Source organism: Littorina saxatilis, linkage group LG4 (assembly GCF_037325665.1).
Source record: "Littorina saxatilis isolate snail1 linkage group LG4, US_GU_Lsax_2.0, whole genome shotgun sequence".
In the NCBI taxonomy this organism is placed as follows: Eukaryota; Metazoa; Mollusca; class Gastropoda; order Littorinimorpha; family Littorinidae; genus Littorina; species Littorina saxatilis.
The window spans coordinates 64,848,872-64,872,772 of record NC_090248.1 but is presented as its reverse complement, the minus strand read 5'-3'; the positions used below and the strand labels follow the sequence as shown (position 1 = coordinate 64,872,772).

General features: G+C 40.6%; 2 protein-coding genes across 4 annotated transcripts in view; both read left to right on the top strand.

Annotated features, from left to right (window-relative positions):
* Positions 1-7,696, top strand: part of LOC138965389 (transcription cofactor vestigial-like protein 4) — a 90,705-nt gene extending 83,009 nt beyond the window's left edge. For both annotated transcript variants that reach the window (XM_070337529.1, XM_070337528.1), the window contains exons 4-5: positions 277-399; positions 1,596-7,696. In XM_070337529.1, coding sequence (XP_070193630.1) covers positions 277-399; positions 1,596-1,915 — 443 coding nt within the window. In that variant the 3' untranslated portion in view covers positions 1,916-7,696. The remainder of the gene's footprint in view (positions 1-276; positions 400-1,595) is intronic.
* A 3,107-nt stretch (positions 7,697-10,803) lies between these two features.
* The window catches only part of LOC138965371 (sortilin-like), a 109,443-nt gene continuing 96,345 nt past the window's right edge, over positions 10,804-23,901 (top strand). For both annotated transcript variants that reach the window (XM_070337514.1, XM_070337513.1), the window contains exons 1-4: positions 10,804-11,094; positions 19,324-19,389; positions 20,364-20,425; positions 21,602-21,704. In XM_070337514.1, coding sequence (XP_070193615.1) covers positions 10,807-11,094; positions 19,324-19,389; positions 20,364-20,425; positions 21,602-21,704 — 519 coding nt within the window. In that variant the 5' untranslated portion in view covers positions 10,804-10,806. The remainder of the gene's footprint in view (positions 11,095-19,323; positions 19,390-20,363; positions 20,426-21,601; positions 21,705-23,901) is intronic.

Sequence of the window (23,901 nt, the reverse complement as noted above, 5' to 3'; positions counted from 1 at the left end):
AGTGGTGGAGTGAGTGAGTGGCTGTTGTGTTGGTTTTAAGTTATTGAAGTATTTTGTGTGAACTGTGTGTGTGACTGTGTGTGTTTGTTCGGTATGGGTGTGAACGCTGATTTTTGCAGGAAGCACTTTATGACACAGGCAGATGGGAACACAGATAAACATAACTCAGACACACTCTCTCTCTCTCTCTCTCTCTCTCTCTCTCTCTCTCTCTCCCTCTCTCTCTCTCTCCTCCCACCTCATGTTATAACCTGCATATCATTGCGTTGTTCACAGAATCAGACCCTGCAATCGAGGAACACTTCCGTCGTTCACTGGGAAAGAGCTACGGCGATTCCATTCCCAAGACAACCGCCACTTCCGCCACCACCTCTGTTCCGGCCAATGTCTCAATTACAGGTAACGATATTTACCATACTTCTACTGCGTTAGTGGTCTAAACCTCCCATGTACACGAGTTGTGTGTTTTTACAATATTTCCGTTTTTACCCCGCCATGTAGGTAGCCATACGCCGACTTAGGAGGAAATATTTACTATTGATTCCATTGAAGATGATGATTACATTGCCTGTTGTGGTCAAGCAATGGCCTGTGATGGAAAAATCAAATTTAATGTGACATGTTTAATTTGATCATCGTATGCTTCACTTAGAGACAGAAAAAAACTGGTTATCAGTGGTGGAGACTTTTTCCCCGCTGATAATATTCACTTTATTTAGTGCCTGCAAGAAAATGTGCTGCCAGGTACCATGTTGGATAGGGTTTGTGTGCAAAGGGGAACAACTTTGCTAAGCATTCATTTTCCAGTATTTCCAAGTAAGTAGTGGAGTTATCTGCCACTGTCATATAACTGCTGACACAACCAGGCATTCGTGTGCCTTTTGTTTTTTGTGTGTGTGTAATCTTTTAAGAGTTGTATAGTTTTTGATTTAGTAAAATGTTTAAAAAAAGACATTACAAACAGTTAATTCAACTGCATTCACAGATTTTGACATTTAAACAGTTATGTTTTTGGCTCACGTAAGTGTAGCCTATGCGATCGTAACTTTGTCTGTTTGTGCGTGTGTGTGTGTGTTTGTTTGTGCGTGTGTATGTCTGTGGTAGAAACTTTAACATTTCGTCATTTGAAGACGTCACATTATGACGTAAGAGGGTTAGATGTCACGCGAAGGAATTACTGAAAGTCTCGGTCATTGTTATTTTGAGCAGGCCGAGACTAGTTGGCAGTCGTGTCCCTGTAAGTAGGCTACATGCAGACAGACAGATCTAGATCTAGTGTCTCGCTTTCTTGCACAGTGTCACCTATGCTTACTGTGTGTGTGTGTGTGTATGTGTGACGGAGTGATTGAGTTTGTGTTACTGTTTGTCGATTTCTTACGTGAGCCTTGAAGGCTTCGCCTCTTGTTTATTCTGTCCTGTACATGCATTGACAGACTTTGACGTTTCCCATATAAATCAGTCCTCAGTGCTGCCACTGTAATGCAGCCAAGAGTCGTATGTTAATCAAGTGACAAACAATGTTTATTGTTTACATGAAACCTCATCTGTTAGCAGTGAGACATATACATCAATCCTCTTTTCTTTCTTGCCAACAGAATCTGTGGACGACCACTTTGCCAAGGCGCTGGGCGACTCCACATGGAAAGCCATCAAATCCCAGAACGACCCCTCCCTTAACGCTTTCACAGGCTCCGTTGACGATCACTTCGCCAAAGCCCTGGGCGCTAACACCTGGCGGAGAATCAAGGCGGAGACAGAGAACTCAGAAAACTCCAACACCAGCAGCACCACCGGCAGCAACAACAACAACAACAACATCAGCAATAACAACAGCAACAATCACAGTCCTAACAGCTCTGCATCAAACACCCCTCCTCATTCAAGGTCGTCTCTGGGTGCTCCTGTTGCCACTTGACTGAGATGAAAGTGTTCTGAGGGAAAAAAGACAGCAAAAAGGCTGATAGCTAACAAGACTGGGGGATGCCAGTGTCGGAACTGATTTCAGCGTTATGTGTACACATTTCATCATCTAGAAAAAATTAAGATTATTTTGAATGAAAATTGAACGAAAGTTTCTTACTGAAACTGGTTCTGTATCACATTGGGGAAAGGTTTAAATCTGAGATGTCAGAAAATTATTTTAGTGTCAGGACTGATTTCAGTGTCACGGGTACACTTCATTATTAGAGGAAAATTCCTTCAGATGAAAACTGTTGTTTGAATTTAATTTTTGTTTGGAACTGGTGAAAGGTTGAAATCTAAAACTGATTTTAAAATGAAACAGATGATACAGTATGATCTAATTTCAAATGACGCAACTGAAACGGTTCAGTATAGATGATTTCAGATTGAGTAGAACTCTTAGTTGCATAGAACTTTTAGTCTGTCCGACAAGCAAGAAACAACCTTGTCTCCAACCCAATGTCTACAGGATCTGTGCAGAATCTACTTGATTTCTACAGATTCCAGTAAAACAAACATAGACGAGACATTTCGTTCTGTGAACAATTTCCTCAAAACAGATCTGGATGCTGATTTTAGTGCTCGCATTTGTGGGTAAGAACTGATACCAGTCACTTGCACAACACTGCATACTGCAGCTGTTTTACAGTGGTGTTTGTTCTGTCTGGACACTGGTAACATTGTGCTGAAATGAGAACAAATAACTTGTGCCTGATCCAGACATTGGAACGACTATGTCTTCTTCTTTGTTGATCATTAAAATGACAGTGTGAATCGTATCTCATTTTGTGAAGATGATTGTGTTTTGTTGAAGTACCATACAGTCCCTGAATGCTGACAGTATTAACAAGTACACACTTTGTCATCATCAGTTGTTTAAACTTGACAGATTACATCAAGACAAGGTCTTCATGTGTCATGGTACAAGACATTGTGAAAAGGAGTTTAACACCTCAAGCCGTTGGGAAAATGATAGGCATGGACTATCATCTGTGCTACTACTAGAAAATGCTGAAGAAAAGACTGCCAAATCATCTGTACGAGACAAGACAGCAGATTGTCGCTATACTTGTGAGGTTTCTCCAGCTGTGTATAAGGTGCTCAGAGACTTTCTATGACTTGCCATATACTTAACTACATGTATCATGGAACATGGTTGTTAGTCTTAGGGAATGTTCTGGCTTCGTAATCATTGCACCATGTCTGTTTTTTGTACAGTTATTTTGTCTAAATCCGTGATTCTTTGCACTGGGGATCAGATCAATTTAATGGTAAAAATCAGGAAGTTGGCACTTTGGAAATGAGTAAAGTCAGTTACAACAGTTATCCTGACTCAGTTTGAAGGAATTGAAGAAAAAGGCTTCGTTAAAATTGATTGTATTGACAATTTGGCCATTTTGTACACAGTCCCATTGAAGCAGTGGTGCAACTGGTGTGGCATGGCAAAAATATCCTTTATAACAATTATAGTCACTGTGTATAAAGACCGCAGGCGTCAAAAACATTAAAATTCTCAAATATGTATTTTACGTAGACCAAATATGATTTGAATTTTGTAAAGTATAGAACAGTGTGAAAACGGTCAATATATATTTTCCCCCTTTACTTTTATTGCGTTCATTGTGCAACAGGTGGTGTGTGATGATGAAGTCATAGCCCTGTCTCGAAACTGCCAAAGCCAATGTAACTGCACTGAAGAATAAAAAGTTTAAAAAATCAAAAAATATCCCTGCCATTTAATTCTTTGTGCCACCTTTCCTGTCTGTTTTGTTTGTTCTTTATCGCTTCAGTCCTGGCTAAAGGGGCGGGGATATAGCTCAGTTGGTAGCGCGCTGGATTTGTATTCAGTTGGCCGCTGTCAGCGTGAGTTCGATCCCAGGTTCGGCGGAAATTTATTTCAGAGTCAACTTTGTGTGCAGACTCTCTTCGGTGTCCGAACCCTCCCCCCGTGTACACTACATTGGGTGTGCACGTTAAAGATCCCACGATTGACAAAAGGGTCTTTCCTGGCAAAATTGCTTAGGCACAGTTAATAATTGTCTACCTATACCCGTGTGACTTGGAATAATAGGCCGTGAAAGGTAAATATGCGCCAAAATGGCTGCAATCTACTGGCCGTATAAAATTTCATCTCACACGGCATCACTGCAGAGCGCCTAGAACTGTACCCACGGAATATGCGCGATATAAGCGTCATTGATTGATTGATTAATATAAAATCCCAACTTTACTCATGTAGGTTTACTCGTTGCTTCACATTACAGAAAGGAGGGGGTATTTTTCGTTTTAGATACATGTACCATTTCATCATACCAGTCAGTTTCTGGTTGATTTGAATTTGGTAGTTAAAAAAAAAGTCCAGTTTTGTTTAAAAGTTGTTTCAAAATGTATATATGCAAATTGTCTTCAGAATTTACAAGTACGACTTCATGTGGCTAAGCTTAGTGTATTGTGTTATAGAATGCACATCAGAACTTTCTGTTCAAAGCGTTGAAGATACTCTCCTTCATGAGAAAAACCCTTATGTAACTCACCACAGACTTGTCGGTTTTACATGGGAGAAGAGCATATCATTCCTCTTGGATGCATGGGAAAATGTATGTACAACCTAGCCACTTTCTGTGTGAAATGTACAACCTAGCCACTTTCTGTGTGAAATGTACAACCTAGCCACTTTCTGTGTGAAATGTACAACCTAGCCACTTTCTGTGTGAAATGTACAACCTAGCCACTTTCTGTGTGAAATGTACAACCTAGCCACTTTCTGTGTGAAATGTACAACCTAGCCACTTTCTGTGTGAAATGGGAATTTTTTGCTTCATTCATATCATAACTGACACCAGTTTTAATCTGTGAATTGAATTCAGCAGACAGTTCCCATTGTGCCAAAGAAAAAGCAAGGTCATCGATTCTTGGTGTGTGTCTAAATGGAAGGATGCTCTTACACTATGTAAAAACTTGTACTGGCCTGTGGTAGTTTACAGGATGGGTTACGCAGACCTGTTTACCAGTACGATTTGGGCGTATTTTGTACCCCAAATTATTATCGGTACAACAATACGCGACACACGCACAAAATACGACTAAGAAAAAGTCTAGAATACGTTTTCCGGTGTTGGTGTGCTGATTACGGGATGGTACAACTGATACCGGTTTCGGTCTAAGGGAGATAACCCTGACAGCGAGTCTTCAGCTGTGCAAACCTCGTTCAGTTGTTGGCACGTGCGATCGTCTGGACAATCGTGGCAAAATGAAGCAGAAAATTTTGCCAGTTTCGGGTGACTGTACCAAGTCTAAACAGCAGAAGCAGCACATTTTCTTGGAGAAATATAAGAAAGAGCCAGGAATTGTGGAGTCTACTGTGGGAAACAGTCATGCACACTGCAAGTATTGTAGGCCTAAATCAGATTTCTCCGTTGCCTATGCCGGGAAATATGACATCGAACGACACTGCAGTTCCAAAACTCACCTGGACAAGGTTGCTACAAAGAAATCCGCTAAAAGCTGCCAAGGAATTATAAAGTTCATTCCCGCAAAGCTAATCCTGCCAGAAGAAAAGGCTGTAGTCCGTGCTGAAGCAATGTTTTCTGAGATAATTGTAAAAATGAACTTGCCACTGTTAACCGCAGATGTTATTTCACGAAGTTCATCTTTTCATTATTAATCTGTTTGGAAGACACTGGTTATAATGCTACAAACTGACAGGTAAATAAAATTGTTTTATCCCTGTTGTATTGGAAGGAGTTAAATTCTGAAGGTGTTCACAAGACATGCTATTCTTACACAAACACGTTTGCACCCACGCGTACATTTTCCCTAGCCCATATGGCTTTGCTTGCAAAGTACACCAACCTTTTAAAAAATACACTCAACTGTTTGGGAAAGTACTCTTGCTTCTGGTTTAAAGTAAACAGGTCTGGTTACGGGTGAAGGATTGTAAAACTTTTTTTCCTGAATGTGATATTTCTGTGTACAATGGTTTCACAGCAGTTTGTGATTTGATCAGATTGTGTTCTGTGTGTATACGAGATTGTATTTACTGACAGACTTTCATGACATGAATTTTGTGGTGAATGTGTAAGCTTACATATCTGCTATTATGTGCGCCTTGTGGTGAGATATATGTGTAAGCTTACATATCTGCTATTATGTGCGCCTTGAGTCGCCTTGTGGTGAGATATGTGTAAGCTTACATATATCTGCTAGTATGTGCGCCTTGAGTCGCCTTGTGGTGAGATATGTGCGCGTTATAAATTCTCGTATTATTATTATAATTATGTGCTGCATTCACAGGCACTAGACCTGAGACTGGGGGAAGGAGAAGAGGGATGTGTTTGATGGTTGTACAGTGGTACCTGTGATGAAAGGACACCCACAGGCACTAGACCTGAGACTGGGGGAAGGAGAAGAGGGATGTGTTTGATGGTTGTACAGTGGTACCTGTGATGAAAGGACACCCACAGGCACTAGACCTGAGACTGGGGAAAGGAGAAGAGGGATGTGTTTGATGGTTGTACAGTGGTACCTGTGATGAAAGGACACCCACAGGCACTAGACCTGAGACTGGGGGAAGGAGAAGAGGGATGTGTTTGATGGTTGTACAGTGGTACCTGAAATAAAAGGACACCCTTGGGACCAGCTAAAAGTGTCCCTCCATAACAGGTGGCCTGTCCTGACAGGTGTATTGTAGTCAAGATAAGAGAGGAAGGGACAACAGAAGATGTCCTTTCTTGGCGGCCTGTCCTCTCATCAGAGGGGCCGGCCCCACATTGCAGGTACCACTGTTTTGTCCTTACCATTACAGCTATATTTTAGTCCAGATAATAATCACACAGATTGAACATTGTTTTGACTGCAGATAATTCTTCATCTGTACACGTGTCCATATCTTTTTGTTCTGTTTTCTAACTTGTGCTTCAGAGGATCTGATTATGTTTTTTTGTGTACAAAATGGCAATCACTTACAAATATGACATTCTGTTTCACTGCAGGTTTTGTGTATAGAATGTAAAGGTATAATAACTGTTGAAGTTGTCTTTGCTTTGTTACTTTCCTGTGACGGGGTCGTTACTTATAGATTTTACCTCAGTTTGTCTTATTTGCTAGTCCACTTGCTTTGAGAGAGTGATATGGGGAGAGAGTGAGAGAAAGGGGGGGGGGAGAGGGGGGTTACATGTACATGGAGAGTGTGTGTGTGTGTACACGTGCATGACAGAGGGAGAGAATGAACAGTTTTCCGCATCACGCATTCTTTTGTTCTTTTCGCATTCATTCCATGTTTATTCTTCCATACATTTCTTCAGTTCCTCTTTATATTTTTACTTTGTTTTTTGTGCCTTTTCTGGTATGACAGGGGGTCTCTTTCATACGTAGGAGATTCACTACACAGGAGAGAATAATATCTTTCTTCCTTCATTTCTTCATGCAACAGAGACTTGCACTGATTTCAAGAAATCATTTTCATAGTGGAGCAGAATTGTGTACAGTAATGATTATGTATGCGTATGCTGTGGCAGATGTGATTTTTGTTGTTCATGAATACCGGTTACATTAAAGGTGAATAAACTTGTCATTTGATGAGATTTGTGGAAGTGATGTAAAAACAAAAAATTGATGTTTCAACTTTGCTGATGTTCTGAAACTTTTCTGTACTGGTGTGCAAAAACAGAGTATCTGTACAGTACGTTTTGTTGTGCTATGCGATCCAAGTTGAAAATAAAACAACTTGACAGCATCTTCAAGTTATGCTTTAGTGTGTATGTGTGTGTGTGTGTGTGTAAAAACATAGCTGTAGAAATCAATGAAGAAGAGATGGCTTGTCACACTGGACACTACACTTTTTGCTGCGACTTTGAAACAAATTTTTTATTTTGAACAAGGATATTGTCTCATTTAAGGATTTGTTTTTTTTTAAATCACATAATCGACACAAACAGACAATTTCAAATACGCAAACACTTTTGCAAACTCACACACACACTATCACTCTCTGTATATCTCTCTCTCTCTCTCATCGGTCTAATGCTGGCATTGTGAAGCGAAGGGCCGATCTTGAAGATGAAAATGTGGAATGTTTGTGGGTGGAGTTGAAAAATGGTAAATCCTCGCCTTTGTTAATATGTTATATATATCGGAATCCTGCTGAAACAACAAGTTGGAATGATGATTTTGTTTCAATGATGGACAGAGCAAAACGTCGGGATGAGAATGTACTATTGCTTGGTGATTTTAACATTAATTTACAGAGACCCCAAACAACTTGGGGCTCAACCACTGCTCTATTTGGCCTTCACCAGCTAGTTAAAACCCCTACCAGAGAAACCAATAATTCATCTACCCTTATTGATCACATTTATACTGATGATAAGACCACTGTTTCAAATGTACAAGTAGTACACTCCACTTTCAGTGATCATTATTCTGTTTTTTGCTCGATTGTTCTGAGATTGCCCAAATCACAGCATAAAGGTCATACAACTATCGAGTACAGAAGTTTTAAATACTTTGACGAGTCTGCCTTTTTCTGTGATCTTAATCGAGCGCCATTTCAAAGCGTATTTAATTGTAGTAACGCAGATGATGCTTGCAATCTTTTCCATGAGATTTTGTGTTCCATTATTGATAAACACGCTCCACTACGTCAGCATAGGGTGAAACATCCCCACCTGCCCCCTTGGTTGACATCGGACATTATTGAGGCTATGGCGTTGCGTGATTTCTTTAAAGAACATAACATGAAAAGCGAGTACAAATTACAAAGGAATGAAGTTTTGAAAACGGTAAAGCAAGCAAAAGCAGATTATTTTAATAAATTGCTTTCTGATAAGAGAGATACTTCTACAATTTGGCGAGCAATGAATGAAGTTCTTGATAAATCTCGAAAGAGATCGACCAATTCTCCGTCACAAATGATGATATGATATGATATGATATGTTGACAGACTGGTACTTAGGCTGTTGAGCCTTTGTTTGATCTTTTGATCAGTTGCTATCCTAGCCTAACTTTGGGCTAGGTAACCTACACGATCTTTTGACCAGAAGATTTTAATCAACACTTTATTTCCCTCGCAGAGAAACTGAAAGCCTGTCTCACGCAGAATGAGTCCCTTGATATTGATGTCTCTCTAGAAAAATTAAAAACATTTTGTGGACGAAAGTTGACTCAAAACGAAACGTTTTCTATTCCACCCATTACTGTCCACGAGGTTGGAAAACTGATAGAACAGATGGCGAATAAAAAGTCAATGGGTCCCGATAAGATTCCTGTCCGGTTGCTCAAACTTGCTTTACCATACATAATTGATTCACTGACTTATGTCTACAACCTTGGCATACAAAAAAACGTTTTCCCCTCTATTTTAAAATGTGCCAAGGTAGTGCCACTCCCAAAAAGCAAGGATCTTACGGACCCTAACAACTTTCGACCAATTTCCCTCTTACCTGTTTTATCTAAGCCTTTGGAGAAGCATATTCAGAAATATTTACTGGAATATATGGAACGAATGAATTTGTTTCATCCATTTCAGTCTGGATTTTGCTCTAAGCATTCATGCCACACTGCTCTCAGCTCTTTATGTGAAACTTGGTTATCAGCTATTAATGAGTCCGAAGTAACAGGAGCGTTATTCCTGGACTTTAAGAAAGCCTTTGACCTTGTAGACCACTCCTTATTATTAAAGAAATTACAATGCTACTTAAAAGATGACTCTGCTTGTGCCTTCTTCGAATCATATCTTTCAAAACGGACACAATATGTATTCATCAACTGTAAAACTTCGTCGAATGATTTTGTCAAAAGTGGTGTGCCTCAAGGATCTGTATTAGGACCGATATTGTTCTGTACTTATATAAATGATTTACCTCTACATGTGTCAGATGAGAAAGTAAGATGTGAGTTCTTTGCGGATGATTCATCAATCCATACCAGTCAGAAGTCTTTGGTAGCCGTCAACCAATCTCTTCAAACAAGTATAGATGAGATGACAGAATGGTGCACCACTAATGCAATGGTTATTCACCCTGTTAAGACGAGAAGTATGGTGATTACAACTAGACAAAAACACCAATTAAAACCCTTACAGCTTCAACTGTCAATTGATTCAACTCAAGTGCAACAAGTTAAAGAGCATAAATTATTAGGGGTTACCGTTGATCAAGAATTGAAATGGCAAACTCACTTGAGTAAAATTTGCAAATTAGTATCTAAAAATTTGTAATTATTGTCTAAATTAAAGACATTATGCCGATGTGGAAGCACTCAAGTTGTTTTATTACGCCCACATAATGCCCCATATCAACTTTGCTTCAACACTTTGGGATAACTGCATTTAAATGCTGTGTGTCCTGCTTGTTCGTTTTGCCTCTCAGCGTCGTATTTAACTTGCGAAATGCTGAACGTTCGCTTGCTCGTTCGTCTCTCTGTGTTGTGAACGTTTGCATGTTCGTTCTGTCTTTCAGTGTTGAGTCTACGTGTTGTTGCCGTGTCTGTCTTGTGTGTGAAACAGAGCAGGAATTATATAAGCTTACATAAGAAAAGAGCCGTAGGTGCTATAGTTACTAATCGGAGTAGTTGGGGGTTTTGTACAAATTGTCATTGAACATGACATTGCAATCGCTTTCAAACTCGCGCAAGAACAAACATATAAAGGGAAACATGACAGAAAATATGGGTAGCAAATGTGAAGAGTACAGACAAACCAACAAAGGAATTCATACAAACGGCAAAGCGAAAGTACAATTTGTTCGCAAAGCCAATGGACGGTCTAAGGGAAGCAATTCATTACTTGACATTTGACAACTCTTTGCTACCGAAAGGTAGCTTCCTTCAACGGTTCACGTGACTTTATGACAACAGCAAACATGGAGGTTACAGGGAAGTGCAGCTTGTTTTGTAAACTTCTTTTTAGTGCCGTGTGTCTTCTGACAACTTTGCACACTGCACAAACATCACACGTCGTCTCTTTCAATCAGCTAGACAGTGATCTGGTTCCTAGTGATTTATCAGAGACTATTCGGCACACACGACGGAAAAGAAGTGACGAAACGAATTCCGAACGAGAGGATGCCCAGTGTGACAGCCAGCGAGAGAAATTTCAGAACGCAATTACGGGTGGGAAACGTCTGGAAACAACGGTAATTCTCTCATTGATACTTCAATCTTTTCTGTTTTATCAAGATTAGATCATGCGTAGAGGACTTAGAGAAGATTGCTTGCCCCCAACTTCGGAAAGAAGTCTCATAGTCCTAGTCAGCTGAGGTTTGCGTGTCCTGTCCCATGACTAAACAATACACGCCGTCTGCTATTCATCGGCCGTTGGTTTGTGTTTCGGTTTGACTTAAAAAAAAACCACGACTTCTGATGTTCTGCGTTTTGCAATGTCATGGCGGACTGTTCTAACTGTAAGCAGCGCAAGAGGAAATGCATGTTCATGTTGTCAGAAAATAAGGAAAACTCTGTCATTGTGTAGGCCTAATGTTATGAAAGTGTTTTGGCCATTGTGTATACAAACACAATAACCTGGATTTGGATCTGACATTATGTACAGTTGTCAGTATTCTTGCTGCTAGTGTTATGAACAAGAGATAGCAATGTGTTGAAACTTTTCTAAATGACCCAGAGTACTTTTAATAATACTAATAGTCTTTACATCAACTTATCAAGACCGTAACTGGATTGATGCAGAAAAGAGAAGGATTCAGTTGTAGTTGTACCCCTGTTTCTCTTTTTAGTTTTATAGCCTAAAAATCAGAGGTGTGAGTAAATTTATACTGTAATACATAATGTACCAGAAAGCATGTCCAAGAAAAGATGATCTTCAACTTCAAGTCAAAGTAGCATACATTCTTAAAATGGGGGTTCTGATTCTGAATGGAGAACAAGGTTTGGTTTACAATGGCGCATTAAATCTGAAAATTATCAATGAGAATTTCATTCAGTGCGTCTAAGGGCGCATTGAGAGCTCAGATGGTACCAGATTGCGCCATTTAGCTGAACAGAAGAAAAAAGTATTTAAAGAGGGCAGGGGGTATGGCCATGGACCCCATCTGCCCTGCTAGGGGCTTTGCACCTTCCACTTTATCCCATCACAATAATAAATATATTTGTTTGAGGGGTTCAAATGTCCCATAGTCTTTTTCTCCCAGACTGAACCCTGGGAGAGGTATTGTTTTTCTGGTTTTCGAGTGACTGTTCATGCCGTCATGCAGTGTTTCCCAACCTAAAAACAAGTCGCGTAAGGCGAAAATACAACATTTAGTCAAGTAGCTGTCGAACTCACAGAATGAAACTGAACGCAATGCAACGCAGCAAGACCGCATACTCGTAGCATCGTCAGTCACCCGCTCACGGCAAAGACAGTGAAATTGACAAGAAGAGCGGGGTAGCAGTTGCGCTCAGAAGGATAGCACGCTTTTCTGTACCTCTCTTTGTTTTAACTTTCTGAGCGTGTTTTTAATCCAAAGATATCATATCTATATGTTTTTGGAATCAGGAACCGACAAGGAATAAGATGAAAGTGTTTTTAAATTGATTTCGAAAATTAATTTTCATATTAATTTTTATATATTTAATTTTCAGAGCGTGTTTTTAATCCAAATATAACATATTTATATGTTTTTGGAATCAGCAAATGATGGAGAATAACATGAATGTAAATTTGGATCGTTTTTAAAAAAAATGTTTTTTTTTACAATTTTCAGATTTTTAATGACCAAAGTCATTAATTAATTTTTAAGCCACCAAGCTGAAATGCAATACCGAAGTCCGGGCTTCGTCGAACATTACTTGACCAAAATGTCAACCAATTTGGTTGAAAAATGAGGGCGTGACAGTGCCGCCTCAACTTTCACGAAAAGCCGGATATGACGTCATCAAAGACATTTATCAAAAAAATGAAAAAAACGTATGGGGATATCATACCCAGGAACTCTCATGTCAAATTTCATAAAGATCGGTCCAGTAGTTTAGTCTGAATCGCTCTACACACACACACACACACACACACACACACACACACATACACCACGACCCTCGTCTCGATTCCCCCCTCTACTCTAAAACATTTAGTCAAAACTTGACTAAATGTAAAAATGAAGTTTTTTCACTCCCAAGCAAAAAGTTAAGAAGTTTTTTTACTCCCAATCAAAATGTTAAGGAGTTTTTTTTCTGCGGTGCGGTATTAATTAATACTACATAAAAAATAGCCTTCATGAATGCACAGCTGTAATTGATTTTTTTTAAAAAACTATCAAGGTGTTGTTTTAAATGTTGAGTTTTGACTTGGTATTTGCGCGCGCTCGCACACACACACATACATACATGTATACACACACACACTCACACAGTCACACACAGTCACACACCTTTCTCTCTGCAAACCGTACACACCAACGCATTTGGGACCGTCGCATCCTCATCTGTTTTCGCCAACCATGGAAAATCCCGTTACCACTGATCGAGAATTCGATGGTGTGTACGATTAGCACTTTCAGAGCTAGAGGCATCATCAGGTTGTGTAGCAGGCACTATAAACCCAAACGAAGCCAGCGATGCGGTCTTGGTAGATTTCGTATGTTGTTTACTTTTTTCCCTTTAGACGCCATTTTGATCATAAGCACATGGCACGCATCAAGGGAAACTACTCGTTATTGAATTTCGGTTGTTGCCCCTTTACATTGTTAGGGAAGCTTTTTCAGTTCATGGCCGTCGACTCTCGGCAAGCGGCGAGTCTGAGCGCAACTAAAATAGGGTTTGCTTCTGAAAGTACATCGATGTACTTTTTCTACACTGCTCAATATCGAAACCCAATACTTCCATCTGAAATTCTTGAAAGTTTTTATACTCCCAAATGATTTTTCATTACGTTTTTTTACTCCCAAACTAAAAAAACATGACTTTTTTTGGAAAAACATGATGTAAAAAACTCCCAATTGGGAGTGATGTGAAACACTGGTCATGAAACTTGAAAGGCAATATCATGTCATATTATTATTATATCGATTGGATGTGACCAGACTTCAGAAGGGGAGTGACTTTATAGCTCGAAACCAGATTAACTTGCATTGACTTTCATTTGTGTCAATATGACCAGAATCCTGTTTTGAATGTGATGGTAACTTACATACCTGTATGTATGTATATTTTCCTGATTGAAATTAGTTCATGGTTATGGACTAACTCCCTAAGCTTTTAAATAGATCAGTTTTAAACTGCAGCTAGCATAGAGACAAACTGTGTGCACATGCATGTTTACACGGGTACGCTTTGTTTAGGATGAGATGCAGCATTTCATTTTATACAGAAACTTGGAATTACAATGGAAAGCAATATTTAGGAAAATGCCAGACTAATGATTTAAATTACATGCATAAAAACAGGATCCCACAATCTTTTACTCAAGACTGAATCTTATGCATCTCTACCCTTAAAATGTATTGTCAAGATTCAGCAGGCTGCAAGTGCAAATGATTTATTGCTGAACTGAAGAGTCAATCAATAATAGAAGCTTCCAACTTGTCAATCATGTGCAGTTATAAAACAGAATGTTTTGTTTATAGGCACTTTGCAGCAGCAGCAGCTGACACTGTGACTGAGTGGGTAGAGAAACTTCTCACTGTCTGAAACTATAAGTGTCTGTGGCTCTTATTTGCTGCTCAGGATGGAGCAGAAGTTTAATGCCCCCCCCCCCCCCCCCCCCCCCCCCCCCCAACCGGACATCTTTGTGACTTTTAGTTTTACTTAAAGGGTATTGCTTCACATGTAATTGTAAGCAATTGTGTTAACCACCAAAGATGTTAGTATGAGTTATTTCTAATATGCTGACTGTTACAGTGTTAGCAAATGATAACAGACATGTCGAGAAAAAAGATATCAAGCATGAGCCTTTTAGGCGAATGCTGATATCGTTTGTGATATGATTATCAGTAAACTGCGTATGCTGTGGCTGCACAGTTGTTTGTGCTAAATATCAATGCAGACTGGTTGGCTGCACAGTTGTTTGTGCTAAATGTCAATGCAGACTACACATATTTTAAACTTTATGTTAATGAATTCATCAAGGAAGGAGAGAGCTGATCTTAAGATTAAGTAGAGTAATGTTAACTTAATCACCTGCTAGGAACGGGGAGTAATGTGTCGCTTAATTGATACACACAGTGCAGTACATCACGGAAACTTAGTGTAACTGTAAGTGGAAGGCAAATCTTCAGTGTCCTTCTGGTTTATTGTTGTTATGTCCACCATTACGAAAATGTGTGTAATTTAGTACTGTTCTGGTCACGTGATATAAGCATTTGCTTGAGTGCGTGTCCTAGTTGTGTGTTTTGAACTGTTCATGCGAAGAAATCCTGAATAAAACTTTGTTTAACTCCCAAAATGATATTGGCAGGTCGCGCTGTCACTGAATGTGACTCATACTCTTAGCAGTTTTGATGGTTGGAAGATATCTTCCTTACTGAGTAAACAAACATTGTCAAAATCATGGGCCAACAAATTTAGACACAACCATCATCGAACGTTGAAGAAGAAGAAGAAGAAAACATGTTAAGTACCACACATGTGTCCAGGCTTTGGCGTGGGATAAGAACACATCAGTCCACTTGCACACATACTGAACACAAACAGCCTCTGTGCTTTCTGGGCATCATGGGAATTTTTGTATCAATTTGGTAAAACCACTTAGTGGCTTAGTTATATATTCCTCCAAAAATTCCAACTCACCACAGCAAGCATACAGCGTGTTGTATTTTGGTATGTGACCAGGTGGAGGGATGGTCTTATCCCGTGTAAAAGCCTGGTCAGATCTGAGTTGGAGGGCTGAACTGCTTTGACAAGAAGGAGTGTACATGTGCATTTAAAGTTGAGATTTTGTGTTTTTATTGGATGCACACACTTTTGTAGCTTTGGCCAGCCACATAATTATATGAGTTTTAGTCGGCCTCAGATTGAGATCACAATGGCTCAAAGAAGCAATATCTAATGTTCATTCGATCCCTATCTTGGACTGGGATGTTTATGATGATATATACATGATCTATATATATATTTATATGACTAGTGTCTGTCTGTCTGTCTGTTCGCGATGCACGGCCAAAGTTCTCGGTGTATCTTTTTCAAATTTGGACACCGTATTCAGCTACACCCCGGACACAACCTCATCGATGAGATATTTCAACACGTGCTCTCAGCGCGCAGCGCTGTGCGCGCTGAACCGATTTTGTTGTTGTTGTTGTTGTTGTCGGGATCCACTACCAGTAACTCTTCCTTATCTTCTCCAGTGTTTTCAGCCGCGATTATCTCCCTTCCTCCGTGTGGCGTCAATCCATATTCCCGTTACTACGTTACTATTTTTAGAAGGTCACTGCACGTTACTATTTTTAGAAGGTCTCCAGTGTTTTGCGCGTTTATCTCCTTTCCTTCGTGCGCCGGCAAAGCCGGGTCCCAGGCGCAGCCTGGTATTCGGCTCTACTTCTTCCCGGCGAAGCGGGTAATCATCTAGTATATATATATATTGAGTGCCTGAGAGTGGTATTCACTTCTCAGTCTATGATTATCAGTAAACTGCGTATGCTGTAAAAATTAGTTTTCGTACAACATCTGTTATTGATTTTTTTCCCGTCCCTGAAATTGAGCTTGGAGTCAGCCTGGTGCCAAACACAGCAGTGACGGTGTCTAACATGCTTCGCTTCACACATTGATGTTTATTGATCTGGCACTCTGTGATGGGATTGTTCAATGTCTATTTCATGTAGTAAACAAAGTTTGTTTGCTATGGATTTTCTCTCTCCTCAAACTTGTGTTCAGTGTCACTTCTTCTCACTTTCTGGCTTGTCAATATTGATTTTGCTCGTGGCTGTTGGATAGTTTAAGGAACCTTGTAGGTGCTTTTGGAAGTTATTTTTCTGTTATTTTCCCTGTGAATATTTGAGTCAAGATGGGGATTTTGGGGGTATTTTTGTTTTTTGTTGGGGGGGGGGGGGGGGTTTAAGATGATAACACTTTGTGTTTCAACAAGCAGTGTTTCTCCCTTACTTATTGATCGAGTTGTTCCTTTGTTTTAAAGTGTGTGTGAGAGAGAGAGAGTGTTAAGATTTTTATTTCTATTTTGTAGTGAGAAGATCTCCTCCAATTTTGACCTTGGTGTTTCTGAGTCAACACTAGAATGAAGTTCATGTACGCTCATCGTGACGTATATTGTTGTCATGGTTACTCTGAATTGTCTGTGATTTATAATAATAATAATAACGGGTATTTATATAGCGCCTTATTCGAAGTTCAAAGCGCGTATGCCGTGTGAGATGGAATTTTTTACATAATATATCACGCATTCACATCGGCCAGTAGATCAACAGCCTATAGGCGCTGCATCCACCTTTCACGGCCTATTATTCCAAGTCACACGGGTATTTTGGTGGACATTTTTATCTACGCCTATACAATTTTGCCAGGAAAGACCCTTTTGTCAATCGTGGGATCTTTAACATGCATACCCCAATGTAGTGTACACAAAGAGACCTCGGTTTATCGTCTCATCCGAAAGACTAGCACTTGAACCCACCACCTAGGTTAGGAAAGGAGGGGAGAAAATTGTAACGCCCTGACCCAGGGTCGAACTCGCAACCTAGCTCTCGCTTCCGAGCGCAAGTGCGTTACCACTCGGCCACCCAATACCACATTTTTTGATAATATATCCGTGGCTGAGCTCAAATTTGCCATAACTCTTTCAAACCTGTCCAAAAGTTCTAGTCCCTTTAAATCAGTTCACAATCACATCCTTTTAGGGTCTTCGAGTGCATAATTATGCTTTTCACACACTGACTTTGATGAGAACTTTCATGTGGCTACTTTTTTTTTATATATATATAAGTGAAGCAACATCTGGTCTTAATTGAAAACGCCAGACGATAACATTAACAATTACTGTTTTGTGTGTGTGTGTGGGGGGTGGGGATGGGGACAAGGGGTGGTTATGCTTCAGGCTACACATGTAGAATTTACTAGCAACATGAATGGAAACCTGGATAATAACTAAATAAGCATAGCCAGATGTGACATATGGGGAGTTGTTTAAGAATAAGAATAAGAATACTTTATTATCTCATAGAGAAATTCAAAGTTTAACAGAGCTGAACTGTATAATTACATGGTTCACTGAACAGTAGGTGCTGTGGTGTGGCCATTGTAATACATGTACTAATAGCTGTGGAATTTGAATTCCTGCGTAAATATTTGTTAGTGTTTTAGCAAACAGCAGTGGACTTGGTCTAAATGTTATAAACAAGGAATATGTTAACTCTTCTGTGTTAGCCTCCCCTCAAAACTTTATGATTAAAACAATCCATGACACACACACACCACACTGCACACACACGCACATGTGCAGTTACACCGAAATCGCCTCAGTAACTAGTCCGACTCACGAAGCATTAAAACATTTGATGGTATTGGTAATGCAACTTTGCAAGCATAATTGTAAGATGTACACACAGTTTTTAAGGAGGCTGAGTCCTTATGCATACATGTGTGCAAAACTCTGCTTGCCTTTAAATTAAAGTTTTTGTAGAAAATCCACACTTAAGTAATGATTAGATTGCCTTAGATCATGGATATGATGGCACTAAACTATACAGTGGAACCTGCCCTGGCGACCTGCACCTCTCAGTAACGACCACCCATATCCACAACGACGACCCTAAATAGTAAAGGACCCCCAACAACGGTTTTTTCCTGTATATTTCACATTTCCATAGCGACTATACCTGTCTAAAAGTGTGACGACCAATTTTGGTCAGTTCCTTAAATGGTCTTTGCAGACACGTTCCTCTGTACCTTTATTGCTTTAAATTTCATGAACGGACACATACCCCCCCGCGGGTTAGGGGGAAGAATTTACCCGATGCTCCCCAGCATGTCGTAAGAGGCGACTAAGGGATTCTGTTTCTCCTTTTACCCTTGTTAAGTGTTTCTTGTATAGAATATAGTCAATGTTTGTAAAGATTTTAGTCAAGCAGTATGTAAGAAATGTTAAGTCCTTTGTACTGGAAACTTGCATTCTCCCAGTAAGGTCATATTGTGTACTACGTTGCAAGCCCCTGGAGCAATTTTTTTATTAGTGCTTTTGTGAACAAGAAACAATTGACAAGTGGCTCTATCCCATTCCCCCCCTTTCCCCGTCGCGATATAACCTTGAACGGTTGAAAACGACGTTAAACACCAAATAAAGAAAGAAAGAACTGACACATGCAAAGCAGGGACAGTTTCAGCGGGTGCCAGGTTTGTTTATGTTTCTAAGCTACCTGCAGTAGTGTATCATTCTTTTTTAAATTAAATGATGCCATCCTCAACGTGACTTGTCTCTGTTGCAGCACATTTTCAAAGATGAGTCCAAGTTCAGCCTTGCCATGGCCTGGGCCAGCGCAAATGACGACGGGGTACGTATTGCTTTACGTATTGCTTTAATTGCTTTACGTATTGCTTTACGTATTGCTTTACACTGTTTATGGCAGTTAGGCTTGCTTTTAGGACCTCCACAAATCTGGTTGAACTATATAGTTGTCTACCTCAACTGTTGACTGTTGTCTACCTCAACTGTTGACTGTTGTCTACCTCAACTGTTGACTGTTGTCTACCTCAACTGTTGACTGTTGTCTACCTCAACTGTTGACTGTTGTCTACCTCAACTGTTGACTGTTGCCTACCTCAACTGTTGACTGTTGTTTACCTCAACTGTTGGCTGTTGCCTACCTCAACTGTTGGCTGTTGCCTACCTCAACTGTTGACTGTTGTCTACCTCAACTGTTGGCTGTTGTCTACCTTAACTGTTGACTGTTGTCTACCTCAACTGTTGACTGTTGCCTACCTCAACTGTTGACTGTTGCCTACCTCAACTGTTGACTGTTGCCTACCTCAACTGTTGACTGTTGCCTACCTCAACTGTTGACTGTTGCCTACCTCAACTGTTGACTGTTGCCTACCTCAACTGTTGACTGTTGTCTACCTCAACTGTTGACTGTTGTCTGCCTGAACTGTTGACTGTTGTCTACCTAACTGTTGTGTTGTCTGCCTGAACCGTTGACTGTTGTCTACCTGAACTGTTGTGTTGTCTACCTGAACTATTCCGTTGTCAAACTCAACTGTTTCTTTGTCTACCTCAACTATTCTGCTGTCTACCTGAACTATTCCGTTGTCAAACTCAACTGTTTCTTTGTGTACCTCAACTATTCTGTTGTCAACCTCAACTATTCTGTTGTTTACATGGACTGTTGAGTTGTACTCTACCTCAACTGTTGAGTTGTCTACCTCAACTGTTCTGTTGTCTACCTCAACTGTTCTGTTGTCTACCTCAACTGTTCTGTTGTCTACCTCAACTATGCAGTAATTACATGGACTTTGTGATTATTTGCAGGTACTGATTGTGCTCACCTCTGAGAGGAACATCGGCACTTCAGACTCAACACTATGGAGAAGGTAAAGATATTAAAGTTACTGAACTTGTCACATCCAGATGCATGGAGCCCCTAGGGCTTTCAGTCATGCCCCAGGCAGCTGTCCGTTTGAACAAATACCAAGTTTCATTGACTTTCATGCAAGGAGTCAAAAACTGCAAAGTTTTAACAAATTAATTTTGGTCTGTCACCTGGCAGGACCGAGTCGCCCTCGACCAGGCTCACATCAGGTCCTGCACATGGAAGTCTATTAGTCTCGGCGAAAGGGAGAATTTTTTCTATTTTGGGTATTATACATCAAGACAGTGTTGTAAAAGATGGATATGTGGGTCCATTTTGGCATACTGCACACTGCCTTCAGACCCAGAACGTAATCACGAAAAATGTTAATTACATTTTGGCGGGAGATTGCAAACTGACAAACCGCAGTTTTGTTTGGCTGGCAACACTAGAGGTATCTGTAGACATCTGTGTAAAGCTTTTGGCTACTTATATCGTAACTAGATGATTACCCGCTTCGCCGTCGTGTAGAGCCGAGCCGAAAAGTAGAGCCGAATACCAGGCTGCGCCTGGTGTACGCCGGCTTTGCCGGCGCACGAAGGAAAGAAGATAAATGCGCAAAACACTGGAGACCTTCTAAAAATAGTAACGTGCAGTGACCTTCTACAAATAGTAACGTAGTAACGGGAATATGGATTGACGCCACACGGAGGAAGGGAGACAAACGCGGCTGAAAACACTGGAGAAGATAAGGAAGAGTTACTGGGAATGGATCGAGAGAAAAACCAAAATCGGTTCAGCGCTGCGCGCGAAAAACTAAAATCGGTTCAGCGCTGCGCGCTGAGAGCACGTGTTGAAATATCTCATCGATGAGGTTGTGTCCGGGGTGCAGCTGAATACGGTGTCCAAATTTGAAAAAGATCCACCGAGAACTTTGGCCGTGCATCGCGAACATACAGACAGACAGACAGACAGACACTAGTCGTATATATATATAGATAGATATGCGACAAAAAAACAAATGGTTGCTTGAGCAATGCTGTGACCCCTGCACTGTCCCTTTAGAAGCCATGATGTCAAGATCGTCTACAGTTAAACCTTCAGTAAACCAACTTTTCTGTGTGTTATTTTTATTCTTGATTTTGTAACATCAGCACTAGCAGTCTATTTGTTTTAGATTTCTAATTTATTTCAACAGTACTGATGCCGGCAGAACGTGGAAGAATACTAACTCCAAGGTCGACAACGCTGTATTCCGCAAAAGTGACGGTTTGCAGAGAAACCCTCACGCTTCTAAATGGGTAAATTAAACTTACACACCATCTCTATGATAACATTAGGATTTCAGGAAAATCGAGTGTGCCAAAAACACCAGCCATATCATGTTTTAATCTGTTATTTTATCTAAAACTTTTTATTCCCCTGTCATATACAATTTTGTCATAGATACATTTACAATATTCATCCCAGCTCCTTCATAAGAATTCAATAACATTAACGTTCTACCAAAATGGCATTTTAATTGTCAATTAGAATTTAAGCGTTAAAAGTGTGACAATTATGCAGATAAATATAAAGAATAAATCACAGACACAGCCAGACAGACCAACCTCCCACCCCACCCCCCCCCCCACCCCCCCACCCCCCCCACCCCCCCACCCACACACCACCTTGTTCTCTGCAGACAAGTGCCACACACCACCTTGTTCTCTGCAGACAAGTGCCACACACCACCTTGTTCTCTGCAGACAAGTCCCACACACCACCTTGTTCTCTGCAGACAAGTCCCACACACCACCTTGTTCTCTGCAGACAAGTGCCACACACCACCTTGTTCTCTGCAGACAAGTCCCACACACCACCTTGTTCTCTGCAGACAAGTCCCACACACCACCTTGTTCTCGGCAGACAAGTGCCACACACCACCTTGTTCTCTGCAGACAAGCCCCACACACCACCTTGTTCTCTGCAGACAAGTCCCACACACCACCTTGTTCTCTGCAGACAAGTCCCACACACCACCTTGTTCTCTGCAGAAAAGTCCCACACACCACCTTGTTCTCTGCAGACAAGTCCCACACACCACCTTGTTCTCTGCAGAAAAGTCCCACACACCACCTTGTTCTCTGCAGACAAGTCCCACACACCACCTTGTTCTCTGCAGAAAAGTCCCACACACCACCTTGTTCTCTGCAGACAAGTGCCACACACCACCTTGTTCTCTGCAGACAAGTCCCACACACCACCTTGTTCTCTGCAGACAAGTCCCACACACCACCTTGTTCTCTGCAGACAAGTGCCACACACCACCTTGTTCTCTGCAGACAAGTGCCACACACCACCTTGTTCTCTGCAGACAAGTCCCACACACCACCTTGTTCTCTGCAGACAAGTGCCACACACCACCTTGTTCTCTGCAGACAAGTGCCACACACCACCTTGTTCTCTGCAGACAAGTCCCACACACCACCTTGTTCTCTATGAGAAGACATAAAAGAACAAGTCGCGTAAGGCGAAATAACAACATTTAGTCAAGCTGTCGAACTCACAGAATGAAACTGAACGCACTGCTTTTTTCACCAAGACCACATACTCGTAGTTTCGTCTGTCCACCTCTCGTGGCAAAGGCAGTGAAATCGACAAGCCATGCAGAATAGTGCGGTTGTGGTCGAGCTGAGCAGCATAACACGCTTTTCTGTATGTCTATTCTTTTTAGATTACTGAGTTTGTTTTTAATCCAAACATATCATATCTATATGTTTTGGGAATCAGGGACCGACACGGAATCGATTTCAGAAATTTAATTTTAATCATAATTTTCATATTTTTAATTTTCAGAGCTTGTTTGTAATCCAAATATAACATATGTATATGTTTTTGGAATCAGAAAATGACGAAGAATAAGATGAAATTATTTTTGGATTGTTTAATAAAAAAATAATTTTAATTACAAGTTTCCGATTTTTAATGACCAAACACATTCATTAGTTTTTAAGCCACCAAGCTGAAATGCAATACCAAAGTCCGGCCTTCGTCGAAGATTGCTTTGCAAAAATTTCAATCAATTTGATTGAAAAATGAGGGTGTGACAGTGCCGCCTCAACTTTTACAAAAAGCCGGATATGACGTCATCAAAGGTATTTATCGGGAAAAAAAGAAAAAAACGTCCGGGGATATCATTCCCAGGAACTCTCATGTCAAATTTCATAAAGATCGGTCCAGACTAGTTTAGTCTGAATCGCTCTACACACACACACACACGCACAGACAGACAGACAGACACACACACACACACACACACACACACACACACACACACACATACACACACACACACACACACACACACACACACACATACACATACACATACATACACCACGACCCTCGTCTCGATTCCCCCTCTATGTTAAAACATTTAGTCAAAACTTGACTAAATGTAAAAACAACACCCAAGGGCAACCTTATGCTTTGACCTCAGAAGGTTTTGGAGGCACA